Genomic DNA, 25,436 nt, shown 5'->3' on the forward strand with positions numbered 1-25,436 from the left:
ACTATAGGAAGGATGTGAACGCATTGCAGAGAATCCTGAAGGCGTTTACAAGAAGGGATGAGAAGGGATGAGAAACGTCAGTTCTGAGGATAGATTGGAGAGGTTGGGACAGTTCCTCTTGGAGAGAAGGCAGCTAAGAGGAGATTAGATAGAGATGTTCAAAATCATGAGGGAGCTGGACAGAGTAAAGTGATTTGTAAAAGAGCAAATGTGATCTGAGGAAATTGTTTTTCACCCAGCGAGTGGCTGGGGTCTGGAATATTCTGCCTGCAAGTGTGGGGGAGGCAGGTTCAATCGAGGCATTCGAGAGGGTAATAGATGATTACTTGAATCGAAACAATGTATAGGGGTTGTGCTCGTTTGGAGAGCCGGTGCAGATAAGATGGGCCAAATGGCCTCCTTCTGTACCGCAACAATTCTGTGATTCTGATGTGGCAACAATGGATTAATTTCCTCTTGTTTCCATCTCCCTCAGTCTGCAGAAGATTGGGAAGCAATAATCAGTATTTATACCGTGGGCTTACCCATCAGCCATCGCTGTGGCAATCTCCTACCTCATGGCCAACCTTACACAGTGACACTGCATCACACAGAGAGGTAAGCCCCCTCACTCACTGAGCTAACGTCCGTGTGTCTGTGTGTGTGTCGGGGGGAGGGGGGAGGGGGGAGGGGGGAGGGGGGAGGGGGGAGGGGGGGGGGGAGGGAAGGGGGGAGGGGGGGGTGGGCGGGGGCGGGGGGGGTTGTAGGAGAGTGTTGCAGCTCCTGACTGGTGGGGGGGGGGGCGGGGAGAGGGAGTGGGGGGGGTGGGGGGAGGGGGGGCGGGGAGAGGGAGTGGGGGGGGTGGGGGGAGGGGGGGCGGGGAGAGGGAGTGGGGGGGGAAGGGAGGGGGGGAGTGGGGGTGGGGGAGGGAGAAGGAGTGGGGGGGGGAGGGGGGTGTGGGGGGGAGTGGGGGGGGAGGGGGGGTGTGGGGGGGGAGGGGGGGTGTGGGGGGGAGTGGGGGGGGGAGGGGGGGTGTGGGGGGGAGGGGGGGTTGTGGGGGGGGGGAGGGGGGTGTGGGGGGGAGGGGGTTGTGGGGGGGGGGGAGGGGGGGTGGGGGGGGAAGGGGGGGGTGGTGGGGGGGGAAGGGAGGGGGGGGAAGGGAGAGGGGGGATGGGGGGGTGGGGTGGAGGAGGGGTGGGTGGGCGGGGGCGGGGGGGGAGGGGGGTGGGTGGGCGGGGGCGGGGGGGGTTGTAGGAGAGTGTTGCAGCTCCTGACTGGTGGGGGGGGGGCGGGGAGAGGGAGTGGGGGGGGGGGGAGGGAGGGGGGCAGGTGGGTGGGTGGGGGCAGGGTGGGTGGTTGTAGGAGAGTGTTGCAGCTCCTGACTGGTGGGGGGGGGGCGGGAGAAGGGGGGGTGGGGGGTGGGGGGGAGGGGGGTGTGGGTGGGCGGGGGCGGGGGGGTTGTAGGAGAGTGTTGCAGCTCCTGACTGGTGGGGGGGGGGGGGGGGGGGGGGCGGGGAGAGGGAGTGAGGGGGGGGGGGGGGGGGGGGAGGGGGGGGAGGGAGGGGGGCAGGGGGGGGGGGGGGGAGGGGGGGGAGGGAGGGGGGCAGGTGGGTGGGCGGGGGGGGGTTGTAGGAGAGTGTTGCAGCTCCTGACTGGTGGGAGGGGGAGAGGGGGGGGGGGGGGGGGGGGGAGGGAGGGGGGAGGGGGGTTGGGAGGGGGGGGTGGGGAGGAGCGGGGGGGGGGTGGGCGGGGGGGGTTGTAGGAGAGTGTTGCAGCTCCTGACTGCTGCAGCAGGAGTTCTGTTCGACACTGTCTCGGTCACTGATAAGCTGTCAGCAAGTGGGGAGTGAATAAAGATACAGAAGGCTTTAAAAGGTGTGGATTGGTGGATTGGTGAACCAGGACAGAGGGGTGAGTGAAGGAGGGTTAAGGAGTGCATATTGTGGTACTCACTGAAGCTTCAGTCACCGGCGAATGAAAGGAGGGAAGGTTATGATAGGTCACCCACAGAACAAGACAGCAAATCAAATCCAAATCAGTCGCAACTTACAAAGAGGAACTGGATAAAGATTGCCAGGACTGTGGGGAAAGAACAGTGGAATGGGATTAATTTGATAGCTCAGCAGTACTGAAACAATCTCCTTTTGTGTCGAGATATTCTCCGATTACAGCAGATTTTAAATATTTATTCCTTAGTTCCACTCATTTCAGTGGATATTAAAGATGAGCGGAATGGTGAAATGGTCTCAGCCAGTTATTTATTGTCACTCACTGCATAACCAACCTTCCTCCAATGGCTTCATTTTTCATCACTTTCTTCCATTCTCACCAATTGGACTCAAGTTCACGATTGTTTATTGAGAAGCTCCCTGCCAGTTAACTGTGAAAGGACAATTCACAGAATCCTTTTGTTCGGCTGCAAGGGGATGGGATGGTGCGCCAATATCCAGGGAGCAGTGTCTGGCTGACCAAAGCTTGTGGAAGCTCAACACTGAACCCCATTGTCTGCCGAACAGTGTCTCTTCCTGGGGTCTGTCATATTGACTCACATCATAACACTGTTCAAAGCAGAATTAATGGACCCGAAACTATTAGAGGTTAAATAACCGTGAATGCAGGGATTCAGAAATATAGAAATGCTCAGCAAAGCTCCACCAGTTTGCCCACAGAAAACCAAGGGCATGATTCGGTGGGGACCACTGGTATATTGCTATATTATTTGTAAAGTCGTAGGAACTAATTGTTATGTGAATATATATCGAGAGGTGCCATATTCACTGACACACTGGAGTCAGGTGTTGAGTACTAATGTATTGTCGACCAGTCTAACAGTCACATGGGGAGCAACAAGAAATACACTCGATATCGTCCCAGCATTTTGAGTCTAAAGTCTGATTATTTCTAACTTATGGGAACCAAACTTACGGGGACTTTAACTTTACAAATATTGACTGGAAAAGTTATAGTTCGAGTACTTTAGATGGGTCAGTTTTTGTCCAATGTGTGCAGGAGGGTTTCCTGACACAGTATGTAGATAGTCCGACAAGAGGCGAGGCCACATTGGATTTGGTACTGGGTAATGAACAAGGCCAGGTGTTAGATTTGGAGGTAGGTGAACACTTTGGTGATAGTGACCACAATTCGGTTACGTTGGAAAGGGATAGGTATATACCGAAGGGCAAGAGTTATAGCTGGGGGAAAGGAAATTATGATGCGATTAGGCGAGATTTAGGATGCATAGGATGTGGAAGGAAACTGCAGGGGATGGGCACAATTGAAATGTGGAGCTTGTTCAAGGAACAGCTACTGCGTGTCCTTGATAAGTATGTACCTGTCAGGCAGGGAGGAAGTGGTCGAGCGAGGGAACCGTGGTTTACTAAAGAAGTTGAATCTCTTGTGAAGAGGAAGAAGGAGACTTATGTAAAGATGAGACTTGAAGACTCAGTTAGGGCGCTTGAGAGTTACAAGTTAGCCAGGAAGGACCTAAAGAGAGAGTTAAGAAGAGCCAGAAGGGGACATGAGAAGTCTTTGGCAGGGAGGATCAAGGAAAACCCTAAAGCTTTCTACAGGTATGTCAGGAATAAAAGAATGACTAGGGTTGTTTAAAAAAGGTTCCAAAAGAAATCCAGGAAATTATCGGCCAGTAAGTTTGACGTCGGTGGTGGGCAAGTTATTGAAAGGTGTGATAAGGGATAGGATCTACAAATATTTGGATAGACAGGGACTTATTAGGGAGAGTCAACATGGCTTTGTGCGTGGTAGGTCATGTTTGACCAATCTATTAGAGTTTTTCGAGGAGGTTACCAGGAAAATGGATGAAGGGAAGGCGGTGGATGTTGTCTACCTGGATTTCAGCAAGGCCTTTGACAAGGTCCCTCATGGGAGGTTAGTTAGGAAGGTTCAGTCGCTGGGTATACATGGGGAGGTAGTAAATTGGATAAGACACTGGCTCAATGGAAGAAGCCAGAGAGTGGTTGTGGAGGATTGCTTCTCTGAGTGGAGGCCTGTGACTAGTGGTGTGCCGCAGGGATCGGTGTTGGGTCCATTGTTGTTTGTCATCTATATCAATGATCTGGATGATAATGTGGTCAATTGGATCAGCAAGTTTGCTGATGATACAAAGATTGGATGTGTAGTGGACAGTGAGGAAGGTTTTCAAAGCTTGCAGAGGGATTTGGACCAACTAGAAAAATGGGCTGAAAAATGGCAAATGGAATTTAACGCAGACAAGTGTGAGATATTGCACTTTGGAAGGACAAACCAAAGAAGAACGTACAGGGTAAATGGTAGGACTCTGAAGAGTGCAGTTGAACAGAGGGATCTGGGAATACAGGTACAGAGTTCCCTAAAAGTGACGTCACAGATGGATAGGGTCGTAAAGAGTGCCTTTGGTACATTGGCCTTTATAAATCGGAGTATCGAGTATAAAAGTTGGAGTGTTATGGTAAGGTTGTATAAGGCATTGGTGAGGCCGAATTTGGAGTATTGTGTACAGTTTTAGTCACCTAGTTACAGGAAGGATGTAAATAAGATTGAAAGAGTGCAGAGAAGGTTCACAAGGATGTTGCCGGGACTTGAGAAGCTGAGTTACAGAGAGAGATTGAATAGGTTGGGACTTTATTCCCTGGAGCGTAGAAGATTGAGGGGAGATTTGATAGAGGTGTATAAGATTTTGATGGGTATAGATAGAGTGAATGCGAGCAGGCTTTTTCCGCTGAGGCTAGGGGAGAAAAAAACCAGAGGGCATGGGTTAAGGGTGAAAGGAGAAAAGTTTAAAGGGAATATTAGCGGGGGCTTCTTCACGCAGAGAGTGGTGGGAGTGTGGAATGAGCTGCCGGATAAAGTGGTAAATCACTTTTAACATTTAAGAAAAACTTGGACGGGTTCATGGATAAGAGGGGTGTGGAGGGATATGGTCCAAGTGCAGGTCAGTGGGACTAGGCATAAAATGGTTCGGCACAAACAAGAAGGGCCAAAAGGCCTGTTTCTGAGCTGTAATTTTCTATGGTTCTATGGTAAGATTAGGGCCAGTCAAGGACAGTAGTGGGAAGTTGTGCGTGGAGTCTGAAGAGATAGGAGAGGCACTAAATGAATATTTTTCGTCAGTATTCACGCAGGAAAAAGACAATGTTGTCGAGGAGAATACTGAGATACAGGCTATTAGACTAGACGGGATTGAGGTTCATAAGGAGGAGGTGTTGGCAATTCTGGAAAGTGTGAAAATAGATAAGTCCCCTGGGCCGGATGGGATTTATCCTAGGATTCTCTGGGAAGCTAGGGAGGAGATTGCAGAGCCTTTGGCTTTGATCTTTATGTCGTCATTGTCTACAGGAACAGTGCCAGAAGACTGGAGGATAGCAAATGTTGTCCCCTTGTTCAAGAAGGGGAGTAGAGACAACCCTGGTAATTATAGACCGGTGAGCCTTACTTCTGTTGTGGGCAAAGTATTGGAAAGGATTATAAGAGATAGGATTTATAATAATCTAGAAAGGAATAATTTGATTAGGGATAGTCAGCACGGTTTTGTGAAGGGTAGGTCGTGCCTCACAAACCTTATTGAGTTCTTTGAGAAGGTGACCAAAGAGGTGGATGAGGGAAAAGCAGTTGATGTGGTGTATATGGATTTTAGTAAAGCGTTTGATAAGGTACCCCATGGTAAGCTATTGCAGAAAATACGGATGCATGGGATTGAGGGTGATTTAGCGGTTTGAATCAGGAATTGGCTATTTGTAAGAAGACAGAGGGTGGTGGTCGATGGGAAATATTCATCCTGGAGTTCACTTACTAGTGGTGTACCGCAAGGATCTGTTTTGGGCCCCTGCTGTTTGTCATTTTTATAAATGACCTGGATGAGGGCATAGAAGGATGGGTTAGTAAATTTGCGGATGACACTAAAGTCGGTGGAGTTATGGACAGTGCGGAAGGTTGTTGCAGGTTACAGAGGGACATAGATAAGCTGCAGAGCTGGGCTGAGAGGTGGCAAATGGAGTTCAATGCGCAAAAGTGTGAGGTGATTCACTTTGGAAGGAGTAACAGGATTACAGAGTACTGGGCTAATGGTAAGATACTTGGTAGTGTGGATGAGCAGAGAGATCTCAGTGTCCATGTGCATAGATCCCTGAAAGTTGGCACCCAGGTTGATAGGGTTGTTAAGAAGGCGTACAGAGTGTTAGCTTTTATTGGTAGAGGGATTGAGTTTCAGAGCCAGGAGGTCATGTTGCAGCTATACAAAACTCTGGTGCGGCTGCACTTGGAATGCTGCTTACAGTTCTGGTCGCCGCATTATTGGAAGGATGTGGGAGCATTGGAAAGGGTGCAGAGGAGATTTACCAGGATGTTGCCTGGTATGGTGGGAAGGTCTTATGAGGAAAGGCTGAGGGACTTGAGGCTGTTTTCGTTAGAGAGAAGAAGGTTAAGAGGTGACTTAATGGAGGCGTACAAGATGATCAGAGGATTAGATAGGGTGGATAGTGAGAGCCTTTTTCCTCGGATGGTGATAGCTCGCACGAGGGGACATAGCTTTAAATTGAGGGGCGATAGATATAGGACAGATGTTAGAGGTAGGTTCTTCACTCAGAGAGTAGTAAGGGCGTGGAATGCCCTGCCTGCAGCAGTAGTGGACTCACCAACATTAAGGGCATTTAAATGGTCATTGGATAAACATATGGATGATATTGGAATAGTGCAGGTTAGATGGGCTTTAGATTGGTTTCACAGGTCGGCGCAACATCGAGGGCCGAAGGGCCTGTACTGCGCTGTAATGTTCTGTGCTCTATGTTCTAAAAAACATAGCAACAGTCAACACCTGGAACGGTCCAAAGATTTCCAACGTTGCCTGACTTTTACCTCCAGTGTTACTGGCTCTGTGAAGCAGCATTGTGACATATTACACACACAAGCTGGGAACATAGTCAGGTGTTCCAAAATTCCTGGATGGATGAAGCATTGCTTCAACTAAATCAGTAAATAAGAAGCAAAGAAGATTAGTGCAAATATTTCAAACTGTGACTTAGAAAAGAAAGGACCTCTGTATAGTACAGAGAAAGCAGCCCCTGTGTATACCAGAGAAAATACCAGTCTCTGTGTATATTACAGAAAATGATGTGGAGATGCTGACGTTGGACTGGGGTAAACACAGTAAGTAGTCTCACAACACCAGGTTAAAGTCCAACAGGTTTGTTTGGTAGCACGAGCTTTCGGAGTGCCACTCCTTCTTCCAGTGAGTGAGGAGTCGTGTTCACAAACAGGGCATATAAAGACACAAACTCAATTTACAAGATAATGGTTGGAATGCGAGTCTTTACAGGTAATCAAATCTTAAAGGTACAGACAATGTGAGTGGCGAGAGGGTTAAGCACAGGTTAAAGAGATGTGTATTGTCTCCAGCCAGGACAGTTAGTGAGATTTTGCAAGCCCAGGCAAGTCGTGGGAATAGCAGCCCCTGTGTATATTATAGAGAATAGCAGTCCCTGTGTATATGATAGAGAATAGCAGTCCCTGTGTATGTTATAGAGAATAGCAGCCCCTGTGTATATTATAGAGAATAGCAACTCCTGTGTATATTAGAGAATGCAGTAAGAAGTCTCACAACAGCAGGTTAAAGTCCAACAGGTTTATTTGGTAGCAAAAGCCACTAGCTTTCGGAGCGCTGCCCCTTCGTCAGGTAAGTGGGAGTTCTGTTCACAAACAGGGCATATAAAGACACAAACTCAATTTACAAAATAATGATTGGAATGCGAGTCTTTACAGGTAATCAAGTCTTAAAGGTACAGACAATGTGAGTGGACAGAGGGTTAAGCACAGGTTAAAGAGATGTGTATTGTCTCCAGACAGGACAGTTAGTGAGATTTTGCAAGCCCAGGTAAGTCGTGGGGGTTACAGATAGTGTGACATGAACCCAAGATCCCAGTTGAGGCCGTCCTCATGTGTGCGGAACTTGGCTATCAGTCTCTGCTCAGCGACTCTGCGCTGTCGTGTGTCATGAAGGCAGCCTTGGAGAACGCTTACCCGAAGACCAGAGGCTGAATGCCCGTGACCACTGAAGTGCTCCCCAACAGGAAGAGAACACTCCTGCCTGGTGAGTGTCGAGCGGTGTTCATTCATCCGTTGTTGTAGCGTCTGCATGGTCTCCCCAATGTACCATGCCTCGGACCATTGCACTTCACTGTACCGCAAGCCCATGGATAACCTCACAATGCTCCACTTCTCCAGCTTCCACCCTAAACACGTTAAAGAAGCCATCCCCTACGGACAAGTCCTCCATATACATAGGATCTGCTCGGATGAGGAGGATCGCAACAGACACCTCCAAACGCTGAAAGATGCCCTCATAAGAACAGGATATGGTGCTCGACTCATCGATTGACAGTTCCGACGCGCCACAGCGAAAAACCACACCGACCTCCTCAGAAGACAAACACGGGACATGGTGGACAGAGTACCCTTCGTCGTCCAGTACGTCCCAGAGCGGAGAAGCTACGACATCTTCTCCGGAGCCTTCAACATGTCATTGATGAAGACGAACATCTTGCCAAGGACATCCCCACACCCCCACTTCTTGCCTTCAAACAACCGCACAACCTCAAACAGACCATTGTCTGCAGCAAACTACCCAGCCTTCAGGAGAACAGTGACCACGACACCACACAACCCTGCCTCAGCAACCTCTGCAAGACGTGTCGGATCATCGACACGGATGCCATCATCTCACGTGAGAACACCATCCACCAGGTACACAGTACAAACTCTTGCAACTCGGCCAACATTGTCTACCTGATACGCTGCAGGAAAGGATGTCCCGAGGCATGGTACATTGGGGAGACCATGCATTCGGCCTCTGATCTTTGGGTAAGCGTTCTCCAAGGTGGCCTTCACGACACACGACAGCGCAGAGTCGCTGAGCAGAGACTGATAGCCAAGTTCCGCACACATGAGGACGGCATCAACTGGGATCTTGGGTTCATGTCACACTATCTGTAACCCTCACAGCTTGCCTGGACTTGCAAAATCTCACTAACTGTCCTGTCTGGAGACAATACACATCTCTTTAATCTGTGCTTAACGCTCTTTCCATTGACATTGTCTGTACCTTTAAGACTTGATTACCTGTAAAGACTCGCATTCCAACCATTATTTTATAAATTGAGTTTGTGTCTTTATATGCCCTGTTTGTGAACAGAATTCCCACTCACCTGACGAAGGGGCAACGCTCTGAAGGCTCGTGGCTTTTGCTACCAAATAAACCTGTTGGACTTTAACCTGGTGTTGTTAAACTTCTTACTGTGTTTACCCCAGTCCAACGCCGGCATCTCCACATCATATATTAGAGAATAGCAGTCCCTGTGTATATTACAGAGAATAGCAGTCGCTGTGTATATTACAGAGAATAGCAGTCCCTGTGTATATTGTAGAGAATAGCAGCCCCTGTGTATATTACAGAGAATAGCAGCCCCTGTGTATATTACAGAGAATAGCAGCCCCTGTGTATATTATAGAGAATAGCAGCCCCTGTGTATATTGTAGAGAATAGCAGCCCCTGTGTATATTATAGAGAATAGCAGCCCCTGTGTATATTACAGAGAATAGCAGCCCCTGTGTATATTACAGAGAATAGCAGCCCCTGTGTATATTACAGAGAATAGCAGTCGCTGTGTATATTACAGAGAATAGCAGTCCCTGTGTATATTGTAGAGAATAGCAGCCCCTGTGTATATTACAGAGAATAGCAGCCCCTGTGTATATTACAGAGAATAGCAGTCGCTGTGTATATTACAGAGAATAGCAGTCCCTGTGTATATTATGGAGAATAGCAGTCCCTGTGTATATTATAGAGAATAGCAGTCCCTGTGTATATTATAGAGAATAGCAGTCCCTGTGTATATTATAGAGAATAACAGCTCCTGTGTATATTATAGAGAATAGCAGCCCCTGTGTATATTATAGAGAATAGCAGCCCCTGTGTATATTACAGAGAATAGCAGTTCCTGTGTATATTATAGACAATAGCGGTTCCTGTGTATATTATGGAGAATAGCAGTCCCTGTGTATATTATGGAGAATAGCAGTCCCTGTGTATACTATACAGAATAGCAGCCCCTGTGTATATTATAGAGAATAGCAGTCCCTGTGTATATTATAGAGAATAGCAGCCCCTGTGTATATTATAGAGAATAGCAGCCCCTGTGTATATTATAGAGAATAGCAGTCCCTGTGTATATTATAGAGAATAGCAGCCCCTGTGTATATTATACAGAATAGCAGCCCCTGTGTATATTATACAGAATAGCAGCCCCTGTGTATATTATAGAGAATAGCAGCCCCTGTGTATATTATAGAGAATAGCAGCCCCTGTGTATATTATAGAGAATAGCAGTTCCTGTGTATATTATAGAGAATAGCAGTTCCTGTGTATATTATGGAGAATAGCAGTCCCTGTGTATATTATAGAGAATAGCAGCCCCTGTGTATATTATAGAGAATAGCAGCCCCTGTGTATATTATAGAGAATAGCAGCACCTGTGTATATTATAGAGAATAGCAGCACCTGTGTATATTATAGAGAATAGCAGTCGCTGTGTATATTATAGAGAATAGCAGCCCCTGTGTATATTATAGAGAATAGCAGCACCTGTGTATATTATAGAGAATAGCAGCCCCTGTGTATTATAGAGAATAGCAGCCCCTGTGTATATTATAGAGAATAGCAGTCGCTGTGTATATTATAGAGAATAGCAGTCCCTGTGCAGGTACAGCATATAATCAAGAAGGCTGATGGAACACTATCCTGAATTATGAGAGGAATTGAACATTAAAGTAAAGATTTTATGCTTCAGTTTTATAGACATTGGTGGGAGCAAATCTCAAAGACTGTGTGCAGTTTTGGTCTCCTGATTTAAGGAAGGATGTAACTATGTTGGAGGTGGTTCAGAGAAGGTTCATTGGATTGATACCTGGAATGAGCAGATTGTCTTATGAGGAAAGATTGGACAGACTGGGCTTGTTTCCAATGGAGTTAGAAGAGCGAGGGGGTGACTTGATTAAGAATACAAGATCCTGAACGGTAATGACAAGGTGGAGGTCGAAAGGATGTTTCCTCTTGTGGCTGAGTCCACAATTGGGGAGCACACTTTTAAAATCAGGGCTCACCCATTTAGGACAGAAATGTGGAGAATTTTTCTCTCAGGGTTGTGTGACTTTGGAACTCTCTGCCTCACTAAATACTTGTGAGGTGGTTGTGGACAGATTCTTGTTAGGGAAAGGAATCAAAGGTTATCGGGGGAAGGTGGGAATGTGGAACTCAACACAAACAGATCAGCCATGATCTTATTGAGTGGAGGAGCAGGCTCAAGGGCTGAATGGCCTACTCCTCCTATTTCATCTGTTTGTACGTTAAGAGAAGTATACACAAATATCTAACCTGCCACTGCTGTGCAGTACTGAGAGAGTGCCGTATCGCCGGAGATGCAGCTTTCTGATGAGACATTAATCAGTGTCCCTATCTGCCCTCAGCTGGATGTGAAACATCTCATGGCACGATAGTAGAGCAGGGAGGTTCTCCTTGCCTTGCTGACCAATATTCATCCCTCAACCAACATCACAAAAACAGATGATCTGATCATTATCACATTGCTGTTTGTGGGATTGTCCTGTGCGCTAACTGGCTGCGGCAATTATAACAGCGACAGCACTCAAAATTACTTCATTGGCTCCAAAGTACTTTGGGGCATCTGAGGTTGTGATTGGTGCTATAGAAATGTAAATCTTTTGTTTCTTGGTCCCTTCGTACTTGGTGACCTTGTGCAATATGAGTCTTTGGCAGTCAGTGTGTATGTCCTGTTCTGTGTGGGTATCCTTTGCCATGACTGCCTTTCTGTTACCCCTGCAGGTATGTCATGGTTACAACACCCTTCTGCTTTGAGCCCGACATTCGTTACGAGATTAGCATCAGGTACCAGCGACTCCGGGCTTCCAAATGGAACACAAACACTTTCATCTTGGTGGATTCTGTAAGTGTTTGAAAGGCTTCTCTCATTCCCTTAACTCCTGGTACCTCAGTACAAATGGCCACTCCGCTTTACATCATTCTGTGTATTTACCTTTTACATATCCAAAGATAAAAAATTTAAAAATCGCAATTGCCAGAAATCGGAAATAAAATTTACAAATGCTGGAAATACCCAGAGGGTCGATCAGAACCTGCTGATGTGTTCCTAATGCAGACCTTCCACACTCCCCCTCACTCCCCGCACCCTTTAATATCCCACCCAGTCTAATCCCACTCTCCCCTCACTCCCTGCACCCTTTAATATCCCACCCAGTCTAATCCCACTCTCCCCGCACCCTTTAATCTCCCACCCAGACTAATCCCACTCTCCCCCTCACTCCCTGCACCCTTTAATATCTCACCCAGTCTAATCCCACTCTCCCCCTCACTCCCCGCACCCTTTAATATCTCACCCAGTCTAATCCCACTCTCCCCCTCACTCCCTGCACCCTTTAATATCCCACCCAGTCTAATCCCACTCTCCCCGCACCCTTTAATCTCCCACCCAGACTAATCCCACTCTCCCTCTCACTCCCTGCACCCTTTAATATCTCACCCAGTCTAATCCCACTCTCCCCCTCACTCCCCGCACCCTTTAATATCTCACCCAGTCTAATCCCACTCTCCCCCTCACTCCCCGCACCCTTTAATATCTCACCCAGTCTAATCCCACTCTCTCCCTCACTCCCCGCACCCTTTAATATCCCACCCAATCTAATCCCACTCTCCCCCTCACTCCCCGCACCCTTTAATATCCCACCCAGTCTAATCCCCCTCTCCCCCTCACTCCCTGCACCCTTTAATATCCACCCAGTCTAATCCCCCTCTCCCCCTCACTCTCCGCATCCTTTAATATCCCACCCAGTCTAATCCCACTCACCCCCCCCCACCCTTTAATATCCACCCAGTCTAATCCCACTCTCCCCCTCACTCCCCGCACCCTTTAATATCCCACCCAATCTAATCCCACTCTCCCCCTCACTCCCTGCACCCTTTAATATCCACCCAGTCTAATCCCACTCTCCCCCTCACTCCCCGCACCCTTTAATATCCCACCCAGTCTAATCCCACTCTCCCCCTCACTCCCCGTACCCTTTAATATCCACCCAGTCTAATCCCACTCTCCCCCTCACTCCCCGTACCCTTTAATATCCCACCCAGTCTAATCCCACTCTCCCCCTCACTCCCCGTACCCTTTAATATCCACCCAGTCTAATCCCACTCTCCCCCTCACTCCCCGTACCCTTTAATATCCCACCCAGTCCAATCCCCCTCTCCCCCTCACTCCCCGTACCCTTTAATATCCCACCCAGTCTAATCCCACTCTCCCCCTCACTCCCCGTACCCTTTAATATCCACCCAGTCTAATCCCACTCTCCCCCTCACTCCCCGTACCCTTTAATATCCCACCCAGTCCAATCCCCCTCTCCCCCTCACTCCCTGCACCCTTTAATATCCCATTGATCATTTTCACATTGCTATTCATGGGAGCTTGCTGTCTGCACATTGGCTGCTGTACCTCCCCCATTCTAACAATGACTACGCTGCAATAAGTGCCGTACCTCACTGGCTGTAAAGCTGAGATTGAGTGCTGAGCTGGGTCAAGTTTGTTTAAAGTATTAATTTTGCTGTAAGAATGCTGTGACATCATTACTTAATGTCTCGCTCGCTGGTGAATGCCTAAGCAGTGAGAGCAGCTTCTGTCCAATTGTACTGTCGCTGAGACAGTAACACAGGAACGCGACATCCTGTTCGTTATTTGCTGGGTAAATTCACAAGTCTTATCGATTCCCAATCTTGGTGCTGAAGGTTCCTCTTTCCTCACAGCTGGTTCTGCTGCCCAAGTATTCCGAGCTGCCAGGGTTTGCCGGCACGGATCCCTTTGCAGTCCACCACCGCGAGGAGATGGTTCGGTACATGTGTCTGGACTCCTTCATGATGGCCAGCATGCCAATGTTGGCGGAAATGTGCGTCAGGCTGATCTGCAGCATCTCTGCTATCATGCATGACGGGGCTTTGCGTAAGTATGACAGCTCAGAGTGAAAACCAGTGTGCAGTGTCAGTCCCACTGGCAGCGCTGAGGGAGCATCACCTCTGTCCGGAACTCTGGGGAGCGAGGGACTCTGTTCGCTTTCAAATAAAGCACCAGTCATTGCTCAGAGAGTCCTGCTCTCACCTCAGACTCAGAAGATGATGGATTCAAGTCCCACTGACAGGGTAGCGCCAAGGGGGGATTATCTACTCAGCAAAACTGCCTTCCAGCTAACAAACGGAAGCCCCAGCTGCCCCTCAAGTGGATGGAAAAGATCCCAGAAACACTTAGAACCCCTGATGATACGAGGATAGGGCCTGGGTGGGATTGTTGGTGGTGCAGGCTTGATGGGCTGAATGGCCTCCTCCTACATGGTAGGGATTCTATGATGTTCTGGGACTAATAATTATCCCTTAACCAATGTCACTAAAATCGATTATTTGGCCATTATCATATTACTGTTTGTGGGATCTTACTGTGCACCAGCTGTGTTTCCTACATTGCAGCAGTAAATATACTTCAGAAAGTATCTAATTGGCTGTAAAGTGTTCTGGAATGTCCTGAGGTTGGGAAAGATGTAGAAATGCAAGTTGTTTCTCTCCATTCTGGTTTCAGAGAGTGACCCCCCCCCCTCTCTCCCCCCCCCCCCCCCCCCCGCCCCCCAAAAACTCTCAGGCTGCTGGTGCTTTGAGCTGTAACCTCGCTCCGTGAATCAGGAGTTGATGTTCCCTCGTGGTGACATGCTGAACTGTATCGGTTCACGCTCGGGTGGGCAAGAGACGAGTTAGTGTTTACTCTGTGTGGTCCTGACATTGTCTCTCAGCCCAGTGAGTTCAACACTTTCTCCGTCTAAACGTTTTACTGAAAATCACTGCAATATCCCCTGGAAATCCACCCTGTGAGGCCTGACTGAACCCAGACAATGGACCTCACAGGAACAGGATGAGGCCATTCAACCCCACAGTCTACCGTGCCACTCGATTAGATACCTGATCTGTATCCCAATTATCCATCTTTGCTCCAAATCCCTCAATAATGTTACCAACACAAACAACACTGTCAAACTCAGCCTGTAAATTCCCCCAGCATCCACAGGGGGGAGGGAGAGAGCTCCAGATTTCCACTCCCCTTTTCGTGAATCAGTTCTTTGCTGAGATCACCACTGAATAGCCCAGCTCTCGCTGCAATACTTTGTTCCTTTGTCTATGATTCCCCACTAGAGGGAATAGCTTTGCTGCCAGTCCCTCTGCCTATTCACAGGGGAAACTCTGCCCCTCAAAGCTAATGGTATTTGCTACCAAATAAACCTGTTGGACTTTAACCTGGTGTTGTTAAAACTCTTACTGTGTTTACCCCAGTCCAACGCCGGCATCTCCACATCACCTCTGCCTCTTCACAGGGGAAACTCTGCCCTCTGCCTATTAAGAGTTTTAACAACACCAGGTTAAAGTCCAACAGGTTTATTTGGTTGCAAATGTCACTAGCTTTCGGAGCGCTGCTCCTTCGTCAGATGGAGTGGAAATCTGCTCTCAAACAGTGCACAGAGACACAAAATCAAGTTACAGAATACTGATTAGAATGCGAATCTTTACAGCCAACCACGTCTTAAAGATACAGACAATGTGAGTGGAGGGAGCATTAAGCACAGGTTAAAGAAATGTGTATTGTCTCCAGACAGGACAGGGGGAGCACTTCAGCGGTCACGGGCATTCAGCCTCTGATCTTCGGGTAAGCGTTCTCCAAGGCGGCCTTCACGACACTCGACAGCGCAGAGTCGCTGAGCAGAAACTGATAGCCAAGTTCCGCACACATGAGGACGGCCTAAACTGGGATGTTGGATTTATGTCACATTATCAGTAACCCCCACAGCTTGCCTCCTGGACTTGCAGGCTGTCCTGTCTGGAGACAATACACATCTCTTTAACCTGTGCTTAATGCTCCCTCCACCCACATTGTCTGTATCTTTAAGACCTGGTTGGTTGTAGAGATTTGCATTCTAATCAGTATTCTGCAACTTGATTTTGTGTCTCTGTGCCCTGTTTGAGAGCACATTTCCACTCCATCTGACGAAGGAGCAGCGCTCCGAAAGCTAATGGTATTTGCTACCAAATAAACCTGTTGGACTTTAACCTGGTGTTGTTAAAACTCTTACTGTGTTCACCCCAGTCCAACGCCGGCATCTCCACATCACCTCTACCTATTCACAGGGGAAGCTCTATATCAAGAAGGAGCCCCAGTGGAAAATGTATGACATGGGGTGGGAGTCTCACCCAATCAACGAATTGCTCCAAAAGAACAAATATACAAGAGGCATGAGGAAATAATCCCGGGGAAATCCCGATGGGAAGTAAGCATCAGGAAAGAGCTGGAACAGTGTGGATAGATATACCTGGATGATGGAAGCATTGATGACATGTGGATACAGCAGCACTATGGTTATGTTACTGGATTAGTAAACAGAAACATGAGTTCAAATCCCACCGTGACAGCAGGGGGAATTTAAATTCAAATAAATCAGGAACAAAAAGCTACTTTCAGTAAAGGTGACTGTGAAAGTGTTGGATTGTTATAAAACTCTATCTGGTTAACTAATGTCCCTTCGGGAAAGGGAATCTGCCATCCTCACCCATCCTAACCCATCCTAACCCATCCTAACCCATCCTAACCCATCCTAACCCATCCTGGCCCACGTGCGACTCCAGAATCACAGCAATGTGGTTACCCCTGAGGTAGCCTGAGTGAACGGTTCAGCTTCACCACCTTCTCAGCAGCAATGCCTGCCAGTGACCCCCACATCCTGTGAATGAAGGCTGAGAGCTTGTTGGGCGTGGGGGACTTGTTGTTGGGAATTACTGACACTGGGTGTGGAGGGAGTTGAGTTGCTGATGTTTTTAATCTCTGGTTCGCAGCTTGCCAGTGCGATCCTCAGGGTTCCATCAGCTCAGTGTGTGAGAAGATCGGAGGACAGTGCCAGTGTAAGAGCAATGTGATTGGCCAGCGCTGTGACCAATGCGCTCCCGACCATTATGGCTTTGGACCCAATGGCTGTTCTCGTAAGTTTTAATTTACGTATTGTCTTTGGCTAAGATCAAGTGTAGTATCGACACCCTGCAGTTGGTTGAAGTTATGAGGTTATACTGAGGCTTCATTTGAAGCTAATTTTTAAAGCGGCATCTCGGCCCTTTTGGCCAAGATGCAAATGAGATCCAGCCTTGGAGGAGATGCAATGCCTGCTCCAATCAGCTTGGATCATGTAGATTAAGCCCAAGACAGGAAGTGATGAACCTGTCTTGTCAGCTTGGATCGGGAGTGTCTCACTTGCTGAGACTTTGAATTGGACTTTGATTGAATTGAATTGGATATAAACAAAAAAAAATTATGTATTGCCTTGCAATGTTAGTGTTCCGCTATTTAAAATGCAGGATGCTGATTGGATGAGAAACTCTGAGCAAGGTGAGGCAGTGGGTGGCACAGTGGTTAGCATCGCTGTCTCACAGCACCAGGGACCTGGGTTCAATTCCAGCCCTGGATCACTGTGCAGAGTCTGCATGTTCTCCCCGTGTCTGTGTGGGTTTCTTCCGGGTGCTCCGGTTTCCTCCCACAGTCCAAAGATGTGCGGGTCAGGTGGATTGGCCGTGCTAAATTGTCTCTTAGTGTCGGGGGACTAGCTCGGGTAAATGCATGGGGTTATGGGGATAGGGCCTGGGTGGGATTGTGGTCGGTGCAGACTCGATGGGCCGAATGGCTCCTTCTGAACTGTAGGATTCTATGATATCTCCAGCTTTGCATGCTGGTGATGTCGATTTCATGCTGATAATGTTTGGGTTCATTGAATGGGATAAAATGATTGAGGAGAGATTATAATCCCTGTCTTGTATGTGGTGTTGGTTTTGACTACAGGTTTTGACAGGGACTGTGAGAGAAAGGGGAAGATACTGTGTTGGCAGCTGGATTAATAACCCAGAGATTGTAACTGCAAATAACACCAGCAACTCTGAAAATTTTCATCAAGTTTAAAAATTCTCACAATAATAAACTGGTCACAGTAAAAGTGACCAAGAATCTTTATAAAAACCCATCTGGTTTATTAATGTTCCCCTGGTTAAAGGCAGGAAAGTTGCCGTCCTTGCCTGGTCTGGGCTTATAACTGGTTAGAGAGGGTGGGTAGTGATAGGGGAGAGTGTACATGGGGGAGTGGGAGGGGGAATGGGGGAGAGTCAGTGATGGGGGAGAGTGTACATGGGGATGTGGGAGGGGGAATGGGGGGGAGAGTCAGTGATGGGGGGGAGTGTACATGGGGCTGTGGGAGGGGGAATGGGGGGGAGAGTCAGTGATAGGGGAGAGTGTACATGGGGATGTGGGAGGGGGAATGGGGGGGAGAGTCAGTGATAGGGGAGAGTGTACATGGGGCTGTGGGAGGGGGAATGGGGGGAGAGTCAGTGATGGGGGAGAGTGTACATGGGTGTGTGGGAGGGGGAATGGGGGGGGGAGAGTCAGTGATAGGGGAGAGTGTACATGGGGGGTGTGGGAGGGGGAATGGGGCGGAGAGTCAGTGATGGGGGGGGAGTGTACATGGGGCTGTGGGAGGGGGAATGGGGGGAGAGTCAGTGATGGGGGAGAGTGTACATGGGGGGTGTGGGAGGGGGAATGGGGGGGGGAGAGTCAGTGATAGGGGTGAGTGTACATGGGGGGTGTGGGAGGGGGAATGGGGGGGGGAGAGTCAGTGATAGGGGAGAGTGTACATGGGGGTGTATAAGGAGCAGCTTTAAAAGTGTACTTGAGTTATTGCGTGCTGTTTGATCTAAGCTGTTATATATGTCCATTTGAGAAGCTGAGGTCTCTGGTTGCCCATACGGTCGTTGATGAAGGTTTGGTGACATCTTCTCCCTTCCCTCTGACAGCCTGTAACTGCAGCCCTGAAGGATCGATTCTCAGCATGTGTGACCAGACCACTGGCCAATGTCAGTGCCGATCGGGGGCAAGGGGTCGTCAATGTGATGAGTGCCATCCACAGCACTGGGGCTTCCCAAACTGCCATCCCTGCCAATGCAATGGCCACTCAGAGGAGTGCGACTCCCAAACAGGGGCATGTCTGAACTGTAGAGACAACACATGTGGACATCACTGTGAGAGGTCAGTCACCCTCAGCCATGTTGGCCGCAGATTTTCTTGCTACTGTTTAAACTTTAGTTTCAGAATGTTGAACAATCGAGAGGCAGCAAAAAGCCTGTCTCTTTACAATGATTTGATTTGATTTGATTTATTATTGTCACATGTATTAACATACAGTGAAAAGTATTGTTTCTTGCGCACTATACAGACAAAACATATCGTTCATAGAGAAGGAAAGGAGAGAGCGCAGAATGTAGTGTTACAGTCATAGCTAGGGTGTAGAGAAAGATCAACTTAATGCGAGGTAAGTCCATTCAAAAGTCTGACAGCAGCAGGGAAGAAGCTGTTCTTGAGTCGGTTGGTACGTGACCTCAGACTTTTGTATCTTTTTCCCGACGGAAGAAGGTGGAAGAGAGAATGTCCGGGGTGCGTGGGGTCCTTAATTATGCTGGCTGCTTTGCCGAGGCAGCGGGAAGTGTAGACAGAGTCAATGGATGGGAGGCTGGTTTGCGTGATGGATTGGGCTACATTCACGACCTTTTGTAGTTTCTTGCGGTCTTGGGCAGAGCAGGAGCCATTCCAAGCTGTGATACAACCAGAAAGAATGCTTTCTATGGTGCATCTGTAAAAGTTGGAACTGAAACTCACAGACAAACTTACAGACAATCACAATCCTTTGTCTCGGTTCAACTTCTTCAGAGGGGGTGGTGTTGGCACAGCAGTATTGTCACTGGGCTAGCAATCCATAGATCCAGGCTGATCCTCTGGGGATCTGGGTTCGAATCTCACCATGGCAGATGGTAAAATTTTAATTCAATAAAAATCTGGAAGTAAAAGTCTAATGAACCCATTGTCAACTGTCAGAAAAAACCCATCTGGTTCACCCATCTGCCACCCTTACCCAGTCTGACCTTCATGCGACCTGATGGAGGTGTACAGGATCATGAGAGACACAGACAGAGTGGATAAGGAGCAGCTGTTCCCCTTAGTTGAAGGGTCAGTCACGAGGGGACGTAAGATGAGGGGCAGGAGGTTTAGGGGGGATGTGAGGAAAAATATTTTTACCCAGAGGATGGTGAGGGTCTGGAATGCGCTGCCTGGGAGGGTGGTAGAGGCGGGTTGCCTCACAACCTTTAAAAAGTACCTGGAGATGTTTGCTATCTGCAAGTTGGCCGCTCCGATTCCTACAGTTTCAAAACTGTGAGGTTAGGGCTCAGAGAAAGAAACCCTACAGTGCCGGAGGGAATATTCCACCGAGTCTGCACGGACCACAGTCCCACCCAGGCCCTATACCCTTAACCCCACATATTTACCCTGCAAATCCCTCTAACCTACACATCCTGGGACACTAAGGGGCAATTTTCAGCATGGCCAATCAACCTAACGCACACATCTTTGGACTGTGGGAGGAAACTGGAGTACCCGGAGGAAACCCACGCAGACACGTGGAGAACGTGCAGACTCTGCACAGAGAGTGACCCAAGCCAGGAATTGAACTCGGGTCCCTGGAGCTGTGAGGCAGAAGTGCTAACCACTGTGCCACCGTGCCGTCCTGGCTCAGGTAACTAAAGGCCACAAATTAAAGATCACCAGTAGAATGTCGAAAGGAATAGAAAGATTTACATTTATATAGCACCACCTCAGTGCATCCCAAAGTGCTTTACTGCCAATGAAGTACTTTTGAAGTGTAGTCATTGTTGTAATGGAGGCAACACTGCAGCCAACACGTACACAGCGCTCTGCATGTTAGTAATAGTGTAATTTTGTCCCTGTATATACAATTCACTGCAAATTGTGATGGCAATCGTTAGCTCTTATACATCACAATTTGCAATTTATTGCATTGAGTTTGTCTGGGGAGCAGTAACTAATGACTGTGACTAATTTATAAACAGTCTAAAGCCAGTTGTTCTCGGTTCTCCAACATCTATTTTTTTTTGCTGAAAGTTGTTCTGTTAATATGTGACTTCACACAGATGTTCTGACGGTTACTATGGAGACCCCGTTCTGGGGTCAGGGAAGCAGTGCCGTCCCTGTCCATGTCCAGATTACCCAGGAGGTGATAACTACCATGGAGTCTCGTGTCATGCTGACCTAGACTCTAATCAGATTGTGTGTTACTGTAAAACCGGCTACAAAGGTAAGCTCAACTCTCAGCTTTTCCCCACGATTACTCAAAAGGGGAACTGGCAAAACACAAGCGCCTTGAAGAGAATTCATTTAATACAGTGAAATATGATGGTCTGGAATGTGCAACCTGAAACGGCGGTGGAAGCAGATTCAATAATAACATTCAAAATAGAATGAATACTTGAATAGGAAATGTTTATATGGATATGGGAAAAGAGCAGGGGAGAGTGGGTTTAATTTGATAGGTCTTTCAAGGAGTTGGCATTGCACAATGGGTTGAATGAACTCCTTCTGTGCTGTAGGATTTTATTAATGTAAATGGCAGCACGGTGGCACAGTGGTTAGCGCTGCTGCCTCTCAGTGCCAGGAACCCGGGTTCGATTCCCAACTTGGGTGACTGTGTGCGGTCTCCACATTCTCCCCGTGTCTGTGTAGGTTCCCTCCAGATGCTCTCTCTGTTTTCCTTTGTTCATTCGTGGGGCATGGGCGTCGCTGGCTAGGCCAGCATTTATTGCCCATCCCTGGTTGCCCTTGAGAAGGTGGTGGTGAGCTGCCTTCTTGAATCGCTGCAGTCCATATGCTGTGGGTTGTCCCACAATGCCGTTAGGGAGGGAATTCCAGGATTTTGACCCAGCGACTGCGAAGGAACGGCGATATATTTCCAAGTCAGGATGGTGAGTGGCTTGGAGGGAAACTTGCAGGTGGTGGTGTTCCCGTGTATCTGCTTCCCTTATCCTTCTAGATGGAAGTGGTCGTGAGTTTGGAAGGTGGTGCCTAAGGACCTTTGGTGAATTGCTGGAGTGCATCTTGGAGATAGTACACACTGCTGCTACTGAGCGTCGGTGGTAGAGGGAATGGATGTTTGTAAATGTGGTGCCAATCATCCATTCCCTCCAGCACCGACACGCATCTACATTTATCGTCATTTATCTACATTTTTATTGTGTTTTTTGTTAAATTAAGAACTTATTTACTTTTTCTGCGAATGTAGGATCGCGTTGTGACATGTGTGCACCTGGTTACTACGGTAACCCTGAGGTACCAGGAGGAAGGTGCTGGCCCTGTCAGTGCAATAATAACATTGACGTGACTGACCCTGGCTCCTGCCACTCACGCACAGGGCAGTGCTTGAAGTGTCTCTACAACACGGATGGAGGTCACTGCGAAGCCTGCAAGGCCGGTTACTATGGCAACGCTCTCCAGCAGGACTGCAGGCGTGAGTATGGGGCAGGTGGGTGGGGGGTGGGGGGGGGGGGGTGGGTCAGTTAATTTAGCGTCTACTGTCATTAGGGTAAAACTTTGCAAGCGCTCATCGACCCAGGGATTGCGTTGTGACCTGAGCGAGAGAGTCGAGCGTCCAGGCAAGGAGGAGCGAAATAGAGGGGACAAAATGAGGACAGATTCGGGGGGGGGGGGGGGGGGAATGCAAACTAAAGGGGGGAGGGGGGTAGCTTTATTTTTCAATCTGGATTATTGGAATGGAGAATGTTTTGAAGAACTACAACAGGCCTTGCATTTCTACAGCACCTTTCACAGCTTTAGAATGTCCAAACGTACCTTACAACCAATCAAGTATTTTTTGAAGTGTAGTCACTGTTGTAATGCAGGAAACTCAACAACCAATTTTCAAACAGCAAGATCCCACACACATCAGTGTGACAGTGAGCAGGTAATCTGATTTCTGCTGTTGGTTGAGGGATGACCATCGACTGGGACACAGGGAATACATTCCCTGCTTGAATTAAAGGAGGTGTTGATGGGAGCTTTTACATCTTACTGAGTGGCAGGCAAGGCCACAGTTTATATTTAATTTGAAAACAGGCACTTCTGACAGTACGGCACTCCCTCAGTACTGACCCTCTGACAGTGCGGCACTCCCTCAGTACTGACCCTCTGACAGTGCGGCACTCCCTCAGTACTGACCCTCTGACAGTGCGGCACTCCCTCAGTACTGACCCTCTGACAGTGCGGCAATCCCTCAGTACTGACCCTCTGACAGTGAGGCACTCCTCAGTACTGACCCTCTGACAGTGCAGCACTCCCTCAGTACTGACCCTCTGACAGTGCGGCATTCCCTCAGTACTGACCCTCTGACAGTGCGGCACTCCCTCAGTACTGACCCTCTGACAGTGCGGCACTCCCTCAGCACTGACCCTCTGACAGTGCAGCATTCCCTCAGCACTGACCCTCTGACAGTGTGGCACTCCCTCAGTATTGCACTGAAGTATAGACTAAGACTTTGTGCTTAAGTCTCTGGAGTGGCTCTTCATCCCACTATTTTTGGATTCAGAAGTGAGAGTGCTATCCACAGCTGTCACATTCAGTACAGGCAGATAGGGAGTTCGAGGTTGCAGCATCATTTGAAGGAATTAGATGATTCGAAGAAAGGGAAGAACTGGGTCTGGCTTTGGGAAAGTGTTTTGAGAATTTGGTTCCAATTGAAGACCCAGCTGTGCCACTGTCTCAATGGGCCAAATGGCCTGTGTCTGTGCTCTGAATTGTGATTGTCTAATACAGCCAGACGGATCGGTACGCACTGCTGGAACCTGTGGACAGTGCACAGGACTGGAGTGGGCTGTGATAGCCCCACATGGTCAACCAGCTCACTGCAAGCAAGTTCCAAGAGGCAGAGTAGCAATGGGGTTGAGCAGGGCAGTCTGGAATATATTTAAGGCTGGGATAGACTGATTTTTGGAATCTTGCGTAATCCATGTGTTTTGGGAAGGGGCGGGAATGTGAAACTGAACCTCACGGTGGAACAGTTTCAGGGACAATACAATCGATTCTGGCTCCGAGTTCTTCCGTTGTGAGTGGAATGGGACAGCAGTGAGGAATCCATGTCACTCCGACAACAAGTGAGGAATCTCTTCATACAAGTGAAGTTGGATTTGTTCCTGATTGTCAGGCAGGTTTGTGTCGAGCTGGATAGAGTTAATGCTGCTTATTTATCTTCATTTCAGGCTGCACATGTAACATTCAGGGGACGCTGGAGTCTCAATGCAGCTCCAGGGATAACTGTCATTGTGACAGTGTTACTGGACAATGTCCGTGCAGGGAGAATGTCATCGGGATGAACTGTGACCAGTGCGCCCCCTATTACTGGAACCTGGGTCGCGAGCGAGGCTGCGAACCCTGTCGGTGTAATCCGGAACATTCCCATACTCCACACTGCAACATGGTAAATATTCCCAGTCACCTCTTTCCTCATCAGAGTTATTATTTCATGGATATTCCATTGTTTCAGCTTTCCAGTGCTGAGTGGATTATTTGGAAAAGTTTTTATCAATGTTTTCAACACGGTATAATTCAGACATAACAGCTTGTAATTTTCAAATGTATCCAGGTTATACTGTTCCCATCAAACACTCCCAGGACAGTTACAGCACGGGGTTAGATACAGAGTAAAGCTGCCTCTACACTGTCCCCATCAAACACTCCCAGGACAGGTACAGCACGGGGTTAGATACAGAGTAAAGCTCCCTCTACACTGTCCCCATCAAACACTCCCAGGACAGGTACAGCACGGGGTTAGATACAGAGTAAAGCTCCCTCTACACTGTCCCCCATCAAACACTCCCAGGACAGGTACAGCACAGGGTTAGGTACAGAGTAAAGCTCCCTCTACACTGTCCCCATCAAACACTCCCAGGACAGGTACAGCACGGGGTTAGGTACAGAGTAAAGCTCCCTCTACACTGTCCCCATCAAACACTCCCAGGACAGGTACAGCACAGGGTTAGATAGAAACAAAGAAACATAGAAACCTACAGCACAAAACAGGCCCTTCGGCCCCACAAGTTGTGCCGAACATATCCCTACCTTCTAGGCCTACCTATAACCCTCCATCCTATTAAGTCCCATGTACTCATCCAGGAGTCTCTTAAAAGACCCTATTGAGTTTGCCTCCACCACCGTTGACGGCAGCCGATTCCACTCGCCCACCACCCTCTGTGTGAAAAGCTTACCCCTCACATCTCCCCTGTACCTACCCCCCAGCACCTTAAACCTGTGTCCTCTCATAGCAGCCATTTCCACCTGGGAAAAAGCCTCTGAGAGTCCACCCGATCTATGCCTCTCAACATCTTATATACCTCTATTAGGTCTCCTCTCATCCTACGTCTCTCCAAGGAGAAAAGACCG

General features: G+C 48.4%; 1 protein-coding gene across 3 annotated transcripts in view; it reads left to right on the forward strand.

Annotated features, from left to right (window-relative positions):
- The window catches only part of lamb2l (laminin, beta 2-like), a 195,898-nt gene that overhangs the window by 119,282 nt on the left and 51,180 nt on the right, over window positions 1-25,436 (forward strand). For all 3 annotated transcript variants that reach the window (XM_078210012.1, XM_078210011.1, XM_078210010.1), the window contains exons 17-24: window positions 476-597; window positions 11,864-11,984; window positions 13,850-14,042; window positions 16,964-17,107; window positions 18,956-19,187; window positions 21,143-21,306; window positions 22,288-22,512; window positions 24,257-24,474. In XM_078210012.1, coding sequence (XP_078066138.1) covers window positions 476-597; window positions 11,864-11,984; window positions 13,850-14,042; window positions 16,964-17,107; window positions 18,956-19,187; window positions 21,143-21,306; window positions 22,288-22,512; window positions 24,257-24,474 — 1,419 coding nt within the window. The remainder of the gene's footprint in view (window positions 1-475; window positions 598-11,863; window positions 11,985-13,849; window positions 14,043-16,963; window positions 17,108-18,955; window positions 19,188-21,142; window positions 21,307-22,287; window positions 22,513-24,256; window positions 24,475-25,436) is intronic.

This window comes from Mustelus asterias, chromosome 3 (genome assembly GCF_964213995.1).
Source record: "Mustelus asterias chromosome 3, sMusAst1.hap1.1, whole genome shotgun sequence".
NCBI lineage: Eukaryota > Metazoa > Chordata > Chondrichthyes > Carcharhiniformes > Triakidae > Mustelus > Mustelus asterias.